Here is an 18,723-nt window from a genome sequence, read left to right as displayed (position 1 = left end):
TTAAGGAGGTGCAGGCAGAATTAAGGTGATGGAGGGGCAGCGCTGGAGCTGAGTCCCCGCACAGTAGCAAGTGCCCTTGTGTCATCACAATATTCCAGGGTAGAGGCTGTAACTGGGCGTCCCTCAAAAATCAGATCCTGGGGGACAGGGGAACGTGGGAGGGGCAAGGGATCGTACCCCTCTATCTCCATCCCAAGGGGCAGCCTTGATGGAGGCAAGAGCGCCGAGGCTGGCCGGGCGGGTCCTGCCACTTTAAGAGATGCTCCCCACCCTTCCCCCTGGCCGAAAGGGGAAGTGCTGCCCGCTCCCTCCCCCGCCGCGGGTCCCAGCCCGGACCGGAGCTTGCAGAATTCGCCAGCGCTATGGAGTCAGGTACCGGGGCCGGGGCGGCTCCTGCGCTTGATCCCCGTCCCGCCTGCACCCCTGCCCTGCTTTCCCCATGTCCCCCCTTCCCTCCCTCCTGCCCGCCCCATTCTCCTCCCCCCTTCCCAGCCCCAGAACCCCTGCACCTGCCCCACATGCTCCTCCCCCGCCCCGGTGCCTCTTGTTGGGGAGGAATCTGCTCATTCTTGAGTCTTTCTGTGTCAGACGGAACTTCCTGAAACCCCCCCTCCCCCGCCCGTCCCCAAACCAGGGGGCTGCGGGTCGGGAGTGAGGGGCCCTGGCGGTGCTGTGGGGGATCCAGGGCTGGGATAGCAGGGGGCTGTCGGGAGTGAGGGGCGCTGGCGGTGCTGTGGGGGGAGCCCAGGGCTGGGATAGCAGGGGGCTGTCGGGAGTGAGGGGCGCTGGCGGTGCTGTGGGGGGAGCCCAGGGCTGGGATAGCAGGGGGCTGTCGGGGGTGAGGGGCGTTGGCGGTGCTGTGGGGGGAGCCCAGGGCTGGGATAGCAGGGGGCTGTCGGGAGTGAGGGGCATTGGCGGTGCTGTGGGGGGAGCCCAGGGCTGGGATAGCAGGGGGCTGTCAGGAGTGAGGGGCACTGGCGGTGCTGTAGGGGGAGCCCAGGGCTGGGATAGCAGGGGGCTGTCGGGAGTGAGGGGCGTTGGCGGTGCTGTGGGGGGAGCCCAGGGCTGGGATAGCAGGGGGCTGTCGGGAGTGAGGGGCACTGGCGGTGCTGTAGGGGGAGCCCAGGGCGGGATAGCAGGGGGCTGTCAGGAGTGAGGGGCGTTGGCGGTGCTGTGGGGGGAGCCCAGGGCTGGGATAGCAGGGGGCTGTCGGGAGTGAGGGGCACTGGCGGTGCTGTAGGGGGAGCCCAGGGCGGGATAGCAGGGGGCTGTCAGGAGTGAGGGGCGTTGGCGGTGCTGTGGGGGGAGCCCAGGGCTGGGATAGCAGGGGGCTGTCGGGAGTGAGGGGCACTGGCGGTGCTGTAGGGGGAGCCCAGGGCTGGGATAGCAGGGGGCTGTCGGGAGTGAGGGGCGTTGGCGGTGCTGTGGTTGGGATCCAGGGCTGGGATAGCAGGGGGCTGTCGGGAGTGAGGGGCGTTGGCGGTGCTGTGGGGGATCCAGGGCTGGGATAGCAGGGGGCTGTCGGGAGTGAGGGGCGTTGGCGGTGCTGTGGGGGGAGCCCAGGGCTGGGATAGCAGGGGGCTGTCGGGAGTGAGGGGCGCTGGCGGTGCTGTGGGGGGAGCCCAGGGCTGGGATAGCAGGGGGCTGTCAGGAGTGAGGGGCGCTGGCGGTGCTGTGGGGGATCCAGGGCTGGGATAGCAGGGGGCTGTCGGGAGTGAGGGGCGCTGACGGTGCTGTGTGGGGAGGCCAGGGCGGGATAGCAGGGGGCTGTCGGGAGTGAGGGGCCCTGGCGGTGCTGTGGGGGATCCAGGGCTTGGATAGTAGGGGGCTGTCGGGAGTGAGGGGCGCTGGCGGTGCTGTGGGGGGAGCCCAGGGCTGGGATACTAGGGGGCTGTCGGGAGTGAGGGGCCCTGGCGGTGCTGTAGGGGGAGCCCAGGGCGGGATAGCAGGGGGCTGTCGGGAGTGAGGGGCGTTGGCGGTGCTGTGGGGGATCCACGGCTGGGATAGCAGGGGGCTGTCGGGAGTGAGGGGCGTTGGCGGTGCTGTGGGGGGAGCCCAGGGCTGGGATAGCAGGGGGCTGTCGGGAGTGAGGGGCGCTGGCGGTGCTGTGGGGGGAGCCCAGGGCTGGGATAGCAGGGGGCTGTCGGGAGTGAGGGGCGCTGGCGGTGCTGTAGGGGGAGCCCAGGGCTGGGATAGCAGGGGGCTGTCGGGAGTGAGGGGCGCTGGCGGTGCTGTGGGGGGAGCCCAGGGCTGGGATAGCAGGGGCCTGTCGGGAGTGAGGGGCGCTGGCGGTGCTGTGGCCAGGTCGTGGCACTTTTCCCCATTCCTGTCTCTCTCTCCTGTGTCTGTGTCCCTGCAGGTGGCATTGTGAACCCAGCGATAGAGAAGGACCCCAATCACTACCAGGAGGCCGTGGGCAACGGGGTGGCAGCTGACAGACTGGTGGCGGGAGCTGGTGACGTGCCTGGCCTGGATGTGGGGGTGAGACCCCTATTCCCTGCTGAGCCTGTCTGGCTGTGCGCTGTGTCCTGGCGGCTGTGGGCTGAGGAAGGTCAGGGCTGGGCTGGGCGAGGGCCAGCCGGGCCCCTCAGTGCTTCCAGCAGTCAAATGGCTCCCAGCCCAATGGGTGTCGCTGTCTGGTGGGAGTGGGGATGGGGATTGGTGGGCAAGGAGGGCAGCCGCTATGCTGGCAGTTCCAGAAGTGCCCGGCAGGGCCCCTCCATGGAGCAGTGTGGGTAGCAAACCCTGGGAAAAGGGGTTCCGATTCTGGCCCCGCCTCCCTCATGGCTCCCTGGTTCTCCTCAGCTGGATGACTTTGTGGGCGCCAACCCCGACTATAACGAGGAGGAGGAGGAGCGCAAGTACTTCCGCCGCAAGCGCCTTGCCGTCGTCAAAAATGTGCTTGCAGCCAGCCTGGGCGGGATGCTGACCTATGGCGTCTACCTGGGTATGGCCCGCCCACTGCCCCCCAGGCGTCTACCTGGGTATGGCCCGCCCACTGCCCCGCCCCGCCCACTGCCCCCCAGGCGTCTAGCTGGGTATGGCCCACCCACTGCCCCCCCAGGCATCTAGCTGGGTATGGCCCGCCCACTGCCTCACCTCTGTCTCCTGGCCCCACCCATTGGCCCGCAGCCTGGATGGGGTGCTGACTTACAGGATCTACCGGGGTATGCTCCCCCACTGTCCCTGCCTCCTGGCCGCCCCCACCCTCAGCCTGGGTGTCTCCCTAAGTATGGCCGACCCACTGCCCTGCCTCTGCCTGGCCCCACCCACTGCCCACTACCTGGGCGTGATGTTGGAATACGGCATCTATCTATGTTACAGACCACTGTTCTGGGGGCCCCCTCCCGCTAACCGTATGCAGGGTTTTTCCTGGTGCCCCCACAACTTTTCCTCTGTGTCCCACCCCCCTTCCCTTGCAGATAGCTGCTGTGGGGACCTCAGGAGGTCATCTAGTCCAACCCCCTGCTCAAAGCAGGACCAATCCCCAATTTTTGCCCCAGATCCCTGAATGGCCCCCTCAGGGATTGAGCTCACAACCCTGGGTTTAGCAGGCCAATGCTCAAACCACTGAGCTGTCCCTCCCTGCCTCTCCACTCACTCCCTGGGTCCTGTGTCGCTGCCCCTCCAATCCCAGGAGAGTGTGGGGAGGAATGGAGGTGGGTCAGATCTCAGCCTGATTCCAAGCATCCAGGGCCCTTGCATGGCAGCCCCTCGGCCCTGGTAACTTCCCCCATCCTTTCCCAGCTGCCCCATCCTGCAGGGGCTGGGGAAGAGGCCCTGTCCCTTTGGGTTCAGTTCCCCCATGTGCTGGGCTGGGCTCATGGGGTGCAGGGCAGGATTCACCCTGGTGCATCCGGCCCCGCCAGGCCTGCTGCAGATGCAGCTGATCCTGCACTACGACGAGACGTACCGGGAGGTGAAATACAGCAACATGGGGCTGCAGGACATCGACAGCAAGATGCTGATGGGCATCAATGTCACCCCCATTGTGGCTCTGCTCTACACGCCCATCCTCATCAGGTATCTGCCCTGCCCACCAGCCCACCACACCCTCCGGAACCCGAGAGATCCCTCCCTCCCGAGCCAGCCCCCGCTCTGGTGCCCCTTAGAGGGGAAAGGCTCCATGTCCCATTCCCTGCCCCCTTGAGCCAGTCCCTGCCCTGGGGCTGATCAGAGCTGGTGCCCCTGCCCACTGAGCTAGCGCCCCCTGTGGTGAACAGACCCACGTCCTATCCCCGAGGCAGACAGAGCCCCATGTCTCCTCATGGGGGGGGGGAGGGGAGGGACGGGGACATGGAGGGCCTACTGCTGACCCAGCTCCCCATGTGACTGCCCAGGTTCTTCGGCACCAAGTGGACCATGTTTCTGGCCGTGGGGATCTATGCCCTCTTCGTCTCCACCAACTACTGGGAGCGCTACTACACGCTGGTGCCCTCGGCCGTGGCCATCGGCGTGGCCATTGTGCCCCTCTGGGCCTCCATGGGCAACTACGTCACCCGGTGAGCTGCCATGGAGCAAGGCCCTGCCTGCTGGGGGGGGGGCGCTGGCGTTTCTGCAGGGGGATGGGTGCTCAGGTGTTGGCGAAGGAGGGGTTGTGACCCCTGGTGGGCACTGGGTGGCTCATGGGGCTGCTGCTCCACACCCCCCTCCCCCATTTCGTGCTCACAGTTGCCCCCTGCAGGATGGCGCAGAAGTACTACGAATACATGAACTACAAGGAGGAGCATGTGCAGGAGCAGCAGCGTGCCCCACGTGGTGCCTACAACGCCTACATCATCGCCTTCCAGAGCCTCTTCTACGGCTGCTTCCACGTGAGGCAGGGCCTGGGGTACGGGGCAGGGGGCAGGGAGATGGGCCAGGGGCTAGGTGTTGGCTGGCCAGGGAGGAGGGCTGGGCCTTGGGGGCTGGGGGTACTGGGGGAGGAGGCAGGGAGGTGGCCCATTGTCTAGGTGTTGGCTGGGCACTGAGGCATCGGTATTGGGAATGGGGTGGGTAAAAGCAAGGCACTGGGGAGCGGGCAGGGAGGTGGACTAGGCACTGGAGCTGTATTGGGGGGCATGGAGCTAGGCTGGACGTGGGAGGAGAACTGGGGGAGGCTGGGCGTGGGGGGGACGCGGGGGAACAGGGAGGTGGGCTGGGCGCAGGGGGAGACACTGGGGGGACAGAGAGGTGGGCTGGGCGCAGGGGGAGACACTGGGGGAACAGGGAGGTGGGCTGGGCGCAGGGGGAGACACTGGGGGGACCAGGGAGGTGGGCTGGGCGCAGGGGGAGACACTGGGGGGACCAGGGAGGTGGGCTGGGCGCAGGGGGAGACACTGGGGGGACCAGGGAGGTGGGCTGGGCGCAGGGGGAGACACTGGGGGGACCAGGGAGGTGGGCTGGGCGCGGGGGGAGACACTGGGGGGAACAGGGAGGTGGGCTGGGCGCGGGGGGAGACACTGGGGGGAACAGGGAGGTGGGCTGGGCGCGGGGGGAGACACTGGGGGGAACAGGGAGGTGGGCTGGGCGCGGGGGGAGACACTGGGGGGACAGGGAGGTGGGCTGGGCGCGGGGGGAGACACTGGGGGGAACAGGGAGGTGGGCTGGGCGCAGGGGGCACTCTGGCTGCAGCTTGGTTCTCATGTGCCAAGTCCAGGAAATGCAGCTGGCTGTGCTGGCCCAGGGGCTGGCCTGGGCAGTGCTGGGCCTCGTGTCCCAGAACAGAGCTGCGGGTGGAGTGGAGTGTGCTAGTGTGGCCGGGCTGGGGTAGGAGACCCCCCCCACCACACACACACACACGCACGGGACAGGCCCGGCCTCACCTCCTCCCCATTCCTGGGTTCCAGCTGAGCTTCGTCTGCGCCCAGATGCCCATGCTTTTCTTCCTGAATTCGTACCTGTACGACCTGAACCACACGCTCTGCAATGTGAAGAACTGCGGTGAGCATCTGCGGAGGGGGCGCTTCCTGCTGGCAGAGGGGCAGCGTTACCCAGCCAGTGCAGACTGGCTCCTCCTGCACCATCCTTATCCTTGCCACTTACACTCCCCTCACCCCAGCGCTCCCGCCTGTTGCTCCCTGACACATCCCCTGCCCGCTGCCCCTGCCCCCTCCTTGCTGCCGGAGCGCCCGCCCTGAGTCCCACGCCATCCTGTAGGTGGGGCTCTGGGCGCCCCCTGCAGGCCAGTTGGGCTGTGACACCGTGTTTGCTCCTCAGGCACACTGAGCAAAGGCATGCTCCCCGGCTTCAACGCCACCGTGCTGCAGAGCCTGCCACGCAGCATTAACCTCATCATCGTCGAGAGTGTGCTCATGGGCGTAGCCTTCCTCTCCATGCTCATGGTATGGACCAGCAGGGGAGTGTGTAGGGGGCCTTCCTCTCCATGCTCATGGTATGGACCAGCAGGGGAGTGTGTAGGGGGCCTTCCTCTCCATGCTCATGGTATGGACCAGCAGGGGAGTGTGTAGGGGGCCTTCCTCTCCATGCTCATGGTATGGACCAGCAGGGGAGTGTGTAGGGGGCCTTCCTCTCCATGCTCATGGTATGGACTGGTGGGGTGGGGTATAGAATCATAGAATATCAGGGTTGGAAGGGACCTCAGGAGGTCATCTAGTCCAACTCCTGCTCAGTAGGGCAGTGGGGGGCCTTTCTCTCCATGCTCATGGTATGGACTGGTGGGCGGGAATGGGGGCAGGGCTTTCCTCTCCATGCTGTGCCACCCCTCTCCATGCTCACCACGCAGAGCTCCCCAAGGTGGGTGTGATGGGGTCAAGGAGCCCATGGTGGGAGCTGTGGAATGGGGCAGTTGCTGGAGAGGGGTCTACAGCCCCCACACCCAACCTGACCCACAGCCTTGGCCAGCTCTTCCCATCACTCCCTAGCTCACCCTATGCAAGCGGTGGCAGTGCCCCCCCCTTGGAGCGGGGTCCCTACCCCTCTGGGTTTCAGGGTCTCCCATACTCACCCCCCGCCCCCAGGTGCTGATCCTGTGCGGCTCGGCTTATCGCCCCACGGAGGAAATCGACCTGCGCAGCATCGGCTGGGGCAACATCTTCCAGCTGCCCTTCAAGCACATGCGGGACTATCGCCTGCGCCACCTCTTCCCCTTCTTCATCTACAGCGGCTTCGAGGTGCTCTTCGTCTGCACCGGCTTCTCCCTGGTACAGCTGCGCCCATTTCCGTGGGGGTGGGGGAGGCCACAGCAGAAGGAGTGGGGTACAGTGCTCTGGTGGGGGGCTGGGCACAGGCAAAGGGGTGGGGGTCTGCACTATGGGGGTGGGGCTGCGTGTAGCAGAAGGGGTGGGGATTTGGATGGGGGTGCCCTCTGCCAGGGGCTGGGGGAGCAGGGGGACTGCCCTCTGCTGGGGGAGCAGGAGTGGGAAGGGGGGCTGCACTCTGGTTGGGGGCCAGCCATGCCATGCTAACCAGCATCTGCCCCCCACAGAATTACGGCGTCTGCGCCATTGGCCTGGAGAAGCTGGCCTACATCATCATGGCCTATGGCTTCTCGGCCGCAGCTTGCTCCAGCCTGGCGCTGTCCATGCTGCGCCTGCCCCGCCAGGCCCCACTGCTGGCTGGAGCTGCCGCCCATGCCATCTTGCTCATCGGCCTGTTCTGCTGGGCACCCCACCCGCGTGTCCTGGACCAGGCCCCCCTGCTCTACCTGGTGGCAGCGCTTTGGGGGCTGGGCAGCGCCCTGAACAAGACCAGCCTCAGCAGTGAGTAGTGGGGTCAGGGGTGGTGGGGCGGAGTGTAGCCCCGGGCCCAATGTCAGCCGGACCCTGCCCGTCGCTCCCAGTGATACCTCCACCCCCATGGGGGAGGCAGCCCAGTGGCTCTGGAATGGGGCTTTGGGCCTGTCTGTGCAGTTGGAAGGTCCCCCCACCCCTCCCCTGGCCCCAGTGGACCCGGGAGCTGTGACCTTGTCCAGTGTGGGGGAGGAGCTGCTGTCTGTATGTCTGTCTGTCTGTCTGTCTGTCCCCCCGCAGCGCTCCTGGGGATGCTGTACCAAGACAAGGAGCGCCAGGACTTCGTCTTCACCATCTACCACTGGTGGCAGGCGCTGGCCATCTTTGTGGTGTACCTGTGGTCGGGGCTGCCCATGAAGGTAAGCGGGAGCTGCTCCCAGCCTGCTCTCCAGTGGGGCAGGGCACAGGGGGCTGGGTCATGGGAGGTGCAGGCCTGAGGCCACGATCCCCAAAGGGCGCAGGACTGATGTGGGACAGGAGCCATTTTCACCAGCCGTAGGGGCAATTGCCCTGCTCCCCAGCGGGGCCGTGAGAGACTTTCCTTTGGTTCTAGATCAAACTGTTTAGTCATGGGCCTGGCCCTGGCCTCAGTCAGGACAAGCCCCTTCCTGGAACTGCCTCTCCCATCATTTCCCCCTCTGGGTGAGGTAGGCAGCCTGGCCCAGATGGTTGGGCGGGAGGGGTGACCCTAGCCTGTCTCCTCTCCTGGGCCCAGCTGGTGGGGGGCAGGGGTGGGGGAGAGTCCAGCCCTACCCCTGCTCAGCCTGCGCTCTCCCTTCCCCCAGGCCAAGCTGTCCATCATGCTGCTGACCCTGGTGGCCTCGGTGCTCTCCTACCTGTGGATGGAGCACAAGCTGGGGCGGCACGTGCTCTACCGCGTGCCCAAGATCCCCAAGCCGCGGCACAAGGTGCGGGGCTACCGCTACCTGGAGGCTGAGAACTCAGACGAGACGGGCTCGGAGGGGGAGTCTGAGCAGGACAGTGACAGCTCCCAGCAAGAGCAGGCAGGGCCCGGTGGGCAGCGGCACCAGCAGAAGTGTGCTTACGAGCAAGCACTGGGGGAGGAGGATGGGGAGAACGTGGGCTAGGGAGCCCCCCATGCCCGCCACCATCACCAGCTCACTGCAGCTTTCCCCCCATCTTGCCCATTGGCTGTGGTGCTGGATTGTCCCCACCAAACTGTGCCAGCCAGGCCTGGCAGCATCTCCCACCCTCTTCCAGGCCTGGTGGGAGGGGCCTGGAGGCAGAGAGAGGACCCCGCACATCAAGGTGACCCGGTGACTACTCCAGAGGGCATTGGAGCCCTGTTCCGCTGGGACTCCCAGTCCACTTCACAAAGCAGGTTTGCTATGGGGCTGTTTAGCATCCGTCCCTCCGGGCTGCCCCCAGAGCGCCCCCTGCACTGGTTGGGGTCTCCAGGGGCCTTGGTGCTGTTGGAGCTGGTCGGGAATCAGGCCCGGTCTCCCAGGGCAGGCACCGGCTCGTGTCAGCTCTGGACTGTGCATGGTGCTGTCTGTAATGGGCCGGGCCCAGCCCAGCCCTGGGTAGTATGTAGAGAGGCTGGTGCACTGTGGAGTAGTACTGTGTTACCATGCCTGATACTCGGGCTTGGGATCTGCCCTCTGCCAAACGTGGAGTGGCTGGCACTGATCGTTGCCCTTTGTGCATGGGCACCACTGCTGTTCCCATCTGAAAAGGGCAGCAGTTGCTTTTCCCAGCACACATGGTGCCCACATAAGGGGACGATGCCAGCCCCCACAGCTGCCTTTTCCTGGCAAAGCAAGGGAGGGGCATGGAGAGCTTTCTGCCAGCGCCCCCTTCCAGGAGGGGAGGGCCCAGCCCCATACTCAGCAGCCTACTGAGGCCTGGCACCTGTGTGAGCGGGGAAGCCCATGAGGCCAGGCCAGCCTGGGCACTGGTGCTGTAAAGCCCTGTCCTGCAGTAGAGGAGCTGTGATTCCTGCTGCTCGAGCTGCTTTTCCCTGTCCCTGCCCCACCAGCCCCCGCAAGAAGCAGAGCATACCATGTCTGCAGGCTGAGTTCTGGATACTGGACACTGCCCCCCGCACCTCCCGTGTCCTACTGTGCTTTGTAAAGGCCCTTTCCCAATAAAGATCCTCTCTCTGAGCTGCCGGGACTGTGTGTATCTGGGCTGAGGGGGCTGCTGGGTTGTGTTCTGGGTGGGGAGGTCATTCACGGGCCAGATGCCCATGCACTCTGGCACCCTGGCCCAGACCAGCTATTGCCACCTGGGGCTCATAGTTGCCTTGCCAGGCTGGCTCCCTGGCCTCTCAGTGAGGAACCCAGAGAGGAGTGGGGCACTCTGTGAAGGGAAGGAGGCAGCAGGAGGGTGCACTCAACTCTGATCTTCCTCAAGAGGAGGGTGAAACAGTCTGAACCCATCATGATGGCGGGGGGGAGGTGCTGTGGCAGGGCCGGGCCTTTGGGGGACAGCCGCTGCCCACGGACCTGGCTTGGCATGGAGTGGGTGGGCCATGTGCTCACTAGGCACGGGGCTGTGGGAGTGGCTCCTACAGCATGCGCTCCCCAGAGCAGCTGTTCAGCACCTACCGTGGAGGAGCTAGGTGTCACTGGCCCCTATAAGCTATTTTCAATCCCTCTTGCCAACCTGGAACTGCCCCTGCTCCAGCCATCCAGACAGGCACCCAAAACAGCAGGCCAGGAACAGAGCGCCCTCCCCCAGCCATGGGGCTGCCCATCAATTACAGAATACGCTTTAGGTGGTTTTCCAGACCCAGCCACCCCCTAATGTCATTGAGATTATTTTAAATCAAAGCTGCAGAAGCTATCAGAAGCCTGCATCCCAAGAAAGGGGAAAAAATTCATAGGCAGGAGTTGTAGACCAAGCTGAATGAGCAAGCATCTCAGAGAGGTGATTAAGAAAAAGCAGAAAGCATACAGGGAGTGGAAGATGGGAGGGATCAGCAAGGAAAGCTACCTTATTGAGGTCAGAACATGGAGGGATAAAGTGAGACAGGCTGAAAGTGAAGTAGAGTTGGACCTTGCAAAGGGAATTAAAACCAATAGTAAAAGGTTCTATAACCATATAAATAAGAAGAAAACAAAGAAAGAAGAAGTGGGACCGCTAAACACTGAGGATGGAGTGGAGGTCAAGGATAACCTAGGCATGGCCCAATATCTAAACAAATACTTTGCCTCAGTCTTTAATAAGGCTAAAGAGGATCTTAGGGATAATGGTATCATGACAAATGGGAATGAGGATATGGAGGTAGATATTACCATATCTGAGGTAGAAGCGAAACTCAAACAGCTTAATGGGACTAAATCGGGGGGCCCAGATAATCTTCATCCAAGAATATTAAAGGAATTGGCACATGAAATTGCAAGCCTATTAGCAAGAATTTTTAATGAATCTGTAAACTCAGGGGTTGTACTGTATGATTGGAGAATTGCTAACATAGTTCCTATTTTTAAGAAAGGGGAAAAAAGTGATCTGGTAACTATAGGCCTGTTAGTTTGACGTCTGTAGTATGCAAGGTCTTGGAAAAAATTTTGAAGGAGAAGGTAGTTAAGGACATTGAGGTCAATGGTAAATGGGACAAAATACAACATGGTTTTACAAAAGGTAGATCGTGCCAAACCAACCTGATCTTCTTTGAGGAAAGTAACAGATTTTTTAGACAAAGGAAATGCAGTGGATCTAATTTACCTAGATTTCAGTAAGGCATTTGATACCATGCCACATGGAGAATTATTAGTTAAATTGGAAAAGATGGGGTTCAATATGAAAATTGAAAGGTGGATAAGGAATTTGTTAAAGGGGAGACTACAACGGGTCCTACTGAAAGGTGAACTGTCAGGCTGGAGGGAGGTTACCAGTGGAGTTCCTCAAGGATCGGTTTTGGGACCAATCTTATAATCTTTTTATTACTGACCTCAGCACAAAAAGTGGGAGTGTGCTAATAAAGTTTGCGGATGATACAAAGCTGGGAGGTATTGCCAATTTAGAGAAGGACAGAGATATCCTACAGGAGGATCTGGATGACCTTGTAAACTGGAGTAATAGTAATAGGATGAAATTTAATAGTGAGAAGTGTAAGGTCATGCATTTAGGGATTAATAACAAGAATTTTAGTTATAAGCTGGGGATGCATCAATTAGAAGTAATGGAGGAGGAAAAGGACCTAGGAGTATTGGTTGATCATTGGCGGCTCATAGTCATGCTATGTGATATGGCTGTGAAAAAAGCTAATGCGGTCTTGGGATGCATCAGGAAAGGTATTTCCAGTAGGGATAAGGAGGTTTTAGTACCGTTATACAAGGCACTGGTGAGACCTCACCTGGAATACTGTGTGCAGTTCTGGTCTCCCGTGTTTAAGAAGGATGAACTCAAACTGGAACAGGTACAGAGAAGGGCTACTAGGATGACCCGAGGAATGGAAAACTTGCCTTATGAAAGGAGACTCAAGGAGCTTGGCTTGCTTAGCCTAACTAAAAGAAGGTTGAGGGGAGATATGATTGCTCTCTATAAATATATCGGAGGGAAAAATACCAGTGAGGGAGAGGAATTATTTAAGCTCAGTACCAATGTGGACACAAGAACAAATGGATATAAACTGACCACCAGGAAGTTTAGACTTGAAATTAGATGAAAGTTTCTAACCATCAGAGGAGTGAAGTTTTGGAATAGCCTTCCAAGGGAAGCAGTGGGGGCAAAAGATCTATCTGGCTTTAAGATTAAACTTGATAAGTTTATGGAGGAGATGGTATGATGGGACAACATGGTTTTGGTAAAATAGGCCCAATGGCCTGTGATGGGATATTAGATGGGGTGGGATCTGAGTTACCCAGGAAAGAATTTTCTGTAGTATCTGGCTGGTGAATCTTGCCCATATGCTCAGGGTTTATCTGATCGCCATATTTGGGGTCGGGAAGGAATTTTTCTTCAGGGCAGATTGGAAGAGGCCCTGGAGATTTTTCACCTCCCTCTGTAGCATGGGGCACGGGTCACTTGCTGGAGGATTCTCTGCTCCTTGAAGTCTTTAAACCACGATTTGGGACTTAAATAGCTCACACATAGGTGAGAGGTTTTTCGCAGGGGTGGGTGGTGAAATTCTGTGGCCTGCATTGTGCAGGAGGTCAGACTAGATGATCATAATGGTCCCTTCTGACCTTAATATCTATGAAACAGCCCCCATGCCCAAGGCCCCCTGCCCTGCAGCCCGGGCAGCTGTGCCCCCAGGCTGCTCAGAGGGCGGGCTGACCCCCGATAGGCCAGACAAGCAGCTTTCCACACCCACTGGGCCCAAGTGCAGCCCCAGCCGGGAGGCAGGCCCTGTGGGTACAGTGTGGGCCAAGTGGAGGCATGGACACGTGGGGATGGGGCAGAGGAGGCGGCTTGGCTGGAGTTAACCCCATGGCGGGGGCAGAGCAACAGAGGTGAGTGCCAGGTGCTGCGGAGGGGAGGGAAGCTGCCACTCTGCACACTCACCCTCTCGCTGCTGCCCTGGGCTTGCTCCCCCACTGCCACGGCTGGAGGCCAGGCTATGGGCACTAGGCTGCAGCTTCCCCCGGTCTGCCTCCCCATCTCTCTTGGCAGAGCCCCTTGGATGTGCCCCTATCAGCAATGGGGCAGGATAATGCTTGCCAAGCTGGGCTCTCCACAGCCCCTCACTGCACGGGGCACAGACTCACAAGAGGATCCAACAGCCTACCCCCGGCTACCCCCCTTGGGAAGTGCCTGACACCCCGACCCTCAGCTCCTCCCCAACACACTTGGGGAGTGCCTGTTGCCCTGGCCCTCAGCTCCCTCCACCCCAAGGAGCACCCAGAGCACTGTCCCGTCACATCCTGCCTAGAGATGTGTCCAATCCCCCAAATCTCAGCTCTGTCCTTGGGAAGTGTCTGATACACTGCCCCTCGGGGAGTGCCCATAGCCCAGAGATTAGGGGCACTCTCTTGAATAGATGGGGGGGGGACTGGACCTGGGTCTCCCACGTCCCAGGTGAGTGCTCTGACTGCTGAAACTCACAAGGCAGTTCACCACCATCGCCTCCTCCAGCTGTTTTGTGACTCAAACCCTTTACAAATGCCAAAAACAAAGTGGACTGGGTTGAATGACATGTTTCGTTAGACTAAAAAATGGATTTTTTTTTTTTTAATTTTGGTGACACTTTTTGCAGTTTTCGCATTTGGTTCGACATGAACCAATTTTATATTTATTTGTTTTTCAGAACAGCCGTCAAACTGAAAAAAAAAGCTTATTCACCCAGCTGTAGTTGGGGGCGACAGCTGGAATGCAGGGAGAGAGCTGAGGTGGGTGGTGACGGTTGAAAGGTTCGGAGTGGGTGGGGTGGGGTGGGGTGGGGCAGCAGGTGGAGGGATGTGGAAGGTTCTGTGTCAGTTGGAGTGACGCGGAAGGTTCTGGAGCAGTGGAGTGGGAAGCTGTCAGTTGGATCAACACAGAAGGTTCTGGAGTGGTTGGGGGGGGCAGCAGCTGGAGCGACATGGAAGGTTCCATGGCAGCTGTAGTTTCATGGAAAGTTCTGGAGCAGCTGGGGGAGGAAGCAGCAGCTGGAGTGATGCAAAAGGTTCTTGAGTGGTTGGGGATAGCGCAGCAGTTGGGGCGACATGGAAGGTTCCGGAGCAGCTGGGGGGGGACAGTAGACGGTGTGACATGGAAGGTTCCGGAGCAGTTGGGGAAATGGCAGTCAGAGCAATGTGGAAGTTTATGTGGCAATTGGAGTGATATGGAAGGCTCCAGAACATTTGGGGGAGACAACAGTTGGAGTGACGCAGAAGGTTCTGGTGTGGTTGAGGATGGCAGTTGGATTGGCACAGAAGGGTATGTGGCAGTAGGAACATAACATAAGAATGGCCCTACTGGGTCAGACCAAAGGTCCATCTAGCCCAGTATCCTGTCCTTCGACAGGGGCCAGTGCCAGGTGCCCTAGAGGGAATGAACAGAACAGGTAATCATCAAGTGATCCATCCCCTGTCGCCCATTCCCAGCTTCTGGCAAACAGAGGATAGGGACATCATCCCTGCCCATCCTGGCTAATAACCATTGATGGACCTATCCTCCATTAATTTATCTAGTTCTTTTTTGAACTCTGTTATAGTCTTGGCCTTCACAACATCCCCTGGCAAGGAGTTCCACAGGTTGACTGTGTGTTGGGTGAAGAAATACTTCTTTTTATTTATTTTAAACCTGCTGCCTATTAATTTCATTTGGTGACCCCTAGTTCTTGTGTTATGAGAAGTAGTAAAAAACACTTCCTTATCTACTTTCATAGAATCATAGAATCATAGAATATCAGGGTTGGAAGGGACCCCTGAAGGTCATCTAGTCCAACCCCCTGCTTGAAGCAGGACCAATTCCCAGTTAAATCATCCCAGCCAGGGCTTTGTCAAGCCTGACCTTAAAAACTTCCAAGGAAGGAGATTCCACCACCTCCCTAGGCAACGCATTCCAGTGTTTCACCACCCTCTTAGTGAAAAAGTTTTTCCTAATATCCAATCTAAACCTCCCCCACTGCAACTTGAGACCATTACTCCTCGTTCTGTCATCTGCTACCATTGAGAACAGTCTAGAGCCATCCTCTTTGGAACCCCCTTTCAGGTAGTTGAAAGCAGCTATCAAATCCCCCCTCATTCTTCTCTTCTGCAGGCTAAACAATCCCAGCTCCCTCAGCCTCTCCTCATAAGTCATGTGTTCTAGACCCCTAATCATTTTTGTTGCCCTTCGCTGGACTCTCTCCAATTTATCCACATCCTTCTTGTAGTGTGGGGCCCAAAACTGGACACAGTACTCCAGATGAGGCCTCACCAATGTCGAATAGAGGGGGACGATCACGTCCCTCGATCTGCTCGCTATGCCCCTACGTTTACATCCCAAAATGCCATTGGCCTTCTTGGCAACAAGGGCACACTGCTGACTCATATCCAGCTTCTCGTCCACTGTCACCCCTAGGTCCTTTTCCGCAGAACTGCTGCCTAGCCATTCGGTCCCTAGTCTGTAGCGGTGCATTGGATTCTTCCGTCCTAAGTGCAGGACCCTGCACTTATCCTTATTGAACCTCATCAGATTTCTTTTGGCCCAATCCTCCAATTTGTCTAGGTCCTTCTGTATCCTATCCCTCCCCTCCAGCGTATCTACCACTCCTCCCAGTTTAGTATCGTCCGCAAATTTGCTGAGAGTGCAATCCACACCATCCTCCAGATCATTTATGAAGATATTGAACAAAACCGGCCCCAGGACCGACCCCTGGGGCACTCCACTTGACACCGGCTGCCAACTAGACATGGAGCCATTGATCACTACCCGTTGAGCCCGACAATCTAGCCAGCTTTCTACCCACCCTATAGTGCATTCATCCAGCCCATACTTCCTTAACTTGCTGACAAGAATACTGTGGGAGACCGTGTCAAAAGCTTTGCTAAAGTCAAGAAACAATACATCCACTGCTTTCCCTTCATCCACAGAACCAGTAATCTCATCATAAAAGGTGATTAGATTAGTCAGGCATGACCTTCCCTTGGTGAATCCATGCTGGCTGTTCCTGATCACTTTCCTCTCATGCAAGTACTTCAAGATTGATTCTTTGAGGACCTGCTCCATGATTTTTCCAGGGACTGAGGTGAGGCTGACTGGCCTGTAGTTCCCAGGATCCTCCTTCTTCCCTTTTTTAAAGATTGGCACTACATTAGCCTTTTTCCACTCATCCGGGACTTCCCCGGTTCGCCACGAGTTTTCAAAGATAATGGCCAATGGCTCTGCAATCACAGCCGCCAATTCCTTCAGCACTCTCGGATGCAACTCGTCCGGCCCCATGGACTTGTGCACGTCCAGCTTTTCTAAATAGTCCCTAACCACCTCTATCTCCACAGAGGGCTGGCCATCTCTTCCCCATTTTGTGATGCCCAGCGTAGCAGTCTGGGAGCTGACCTTGTTAGTGAAAACAGAGGCAAAAAAAGCATTTAGTACATTAGCTTTTTCCACATCCTCTGTCACTAGGTTGCCTCCCTCATTCAGTAAGGGGCCCACACTTTCCTTGGCTTTCTTCTTGTTGCCAACATACCTGAAGAAACCCTTCTTGTTACTCTTGACATCTCTCGCTAGCTGCAGCTCCAGGTGCGATTTGGCCCTCCTGATTTCATTCCTACATGCCCGAGCAATATTTTTATACTCTTCCCTGGTCATATGTCCAACCTTCCACTTCTTGTAAGCTTCTTTTTTATGTTTAAGATCCGCTAGGATTTCACCGTTAAGCCAAGCCGGTCGCCTGCCATATTTACTATTCTTTCGACTCATCGGGATGGTTTGTCCCTGTAACCTCAACAGGGATTCCTTGAAATACAGCCAGCTCTCCTGGACTCCTTTCCCCTTCAAGTTAGTCCCCCAGGGGATCCTGGCCATCCGTTCCCTGAGGGAGTCGAAGTCTGCTTTCCTGAAGTCCAGGGTCCGTATCCTGCTGCTTACCTTTCTTCCCTGCGTCAGGATCCTGAACTCAACCAACTCATGGTCACTGCCTCCCAGATTCCCATCCACTTTTGCTTCCCCCACTAATTCTACCCAGTTTGTGAGCAGCAGGTCAAGAAAAGCGCCCCCCCTAGTTGGCTCCTCTAGCACTTGCACCAGGAAATTGTCCCCTACGCTTTCCAAAAACTTCCTGGATTGTCTATGCACCGCAGTATTGCTTTCCCAGCAGATATCAGGAAAATTAAAGTCACCCATGAGAATCAGGGCATGCGATCTAGTAGCTTCCGTGAGCTGCCGGAAGAAAGCCTCATCCACCTCATCCCCCTGGTCCGGTGGTCTATAGCAGACTCCCACCACTACATCACTCTTGTTGCACACACTTCTAAACTTAATCCAGAGACACTCAGGTTTTTCTATAGTTTCGTACCGGAGCTCTGAGCAGTCATACTGCTCCCTTACATACAGTGCTACTCCCCCACCTTTTCTGCCCTGCCTGTCCTTCCTGAACAGTTTATAACCATCCATGACAGTACTCCAGTCATGTGAGTTATCCCACCAAGTCTCTGTGATTCCAATCACATCATAGTTCCTTGACATCACCAGGACCTCCAGTTCTCCCTGCTTGTTTCCAAGGCTTTGTGCATTCGTATATAAGCACTTGAGATAACCTGTTGATCGCCCCTCATTCCCAGTATGAGGCAGGAGCCCTCCCCTCACAGACATTTCTGCCTGTGCTTCCTCCCGGTATCCCTCTTTCCCACTTACCTCAGGGCTTTGGTCTCCTTCCCCCGGTGAACCTAGTTTAAAGCCCTCCTCACTAGGTTAGCCAGCCTGCTGGCAAAGATGCTCTTCCCTCTCTTCGTAAGATGGAGCCCGTCTCTGCCCAGCACTCCTCCTTCATGGAACACCATCCCATGGTCAAAGAATCCAAAGCCTTCTCTCCGACACCACCTGCGTAGCCATTCGTTGACTTCCACGATTCGACGGTCCCTACCCAGGCCTTTTCCTTCCACGGGGAGGATGGACGAGAACACCACTTGCGCCTCAAACTCCTTTATCCTTCTTCCCAGAGCCACGTAGTCAGCAGTGATCCGCTCAAGGTCATTCTTGGCAGTATCATTGGTGCCCACGTGGAGAAGCAGGAAGGGGTAGCGATCCGAGGGCTTGATGAGTCTCGGCAGTCTCTCCGTCACATCGCGAATCTTAGCCCCCGGCAAGCAGCAGACTTCTCGGTTTTCCCGGTCAGGGCGGCAGATAGATGACTCAGTCCCCCGGAGGAGAGAGTCCCCGACCACCACCACCCGCCTTCTCCTCTTGGGAGTGGTGGTCGTGGAACCCCCAACCTCAGGACATCGCATCTCATGCCTTCCAACCAGCGGAGTCTCCTTCTGCTTTCTCGCCCCAGACATATCATCTGGTCCACTCTCCGCAACGGTACCTGCGGAGAGAACATGAAAGCGGTTAGTTACCTGTGTCCGTGTTACTGGAACCCGGACATTCCGCTTACCTCTTCTGGAGGTCACATGTTGCC

At 58.3% G+C, this 18,723-nt stretch overlaps 1 protein-coding gene across 2 annotated transcripts; it reads left to right on the top strand.

Moving 5' to 3' along the window:
• Positions 1-289: 289 nt before the first annotated feature.
• Positions 290-9,830, top strand: UNC93B1 (unc-93B1 regulator of TLR signaling). Of its 2 annotated transcripts, XM_077819805.1 has the most exons (12): positions 290-372; positions 2,360-2,481; positions 2,806-2,947; positions 3,870-4,023; positions 4,341-4,502; positions 4,685-4,814; positions 5,829-5,922; positions 6,199-6,323; positions 6,960-7,142; positions 7,427-7,700; positions 7,971-8,089; positions 8,516-9,830. In XM_077819805.1, the coding sequence occupies exons 1-12, from the start codon at positions 363-365 to the stop codon at positions 8,816-8,818; spliced, it is 1,818 nt and encodes a 605-aa protein (XP_077675931.1). In that variant the 5' UTR covers positions 290-362; the 3' UTR covers positions 8,819-9,830. The 2 variants fall into 2 exon arrangements, with proteins under 2 accessions (XP_077675931.1, XP_077675932.1); XM_077819806.1 differs by lacking the exons at positions 290-372; positions 2,360-2,481 and having other exon boundaries at positions 2,898-2,984.
• The last annotated feature ends 8,893 nt before the right edge of the window (positions 9,831-18,723 follow it).

This window comes from Eretmochelys imbricata, chromosome 6 (assembly GCF_965152235.1).
Source record: "Eretmochelys imbricata isolate rEreImb1 chromosome 6, rEreImb1.hap1, whole genome shotgun sequence".
Lineage (NCBI taxonomy): Eukaryota > Metazoa > Chordata > Testudines > Cheloniidae > Eretmochelys > Eretmochelys imbricata.
Note: the sequence above shows the minus strand (reverse complement) of the source record. Positions and strands in the feature narration are given on the sequence as shown.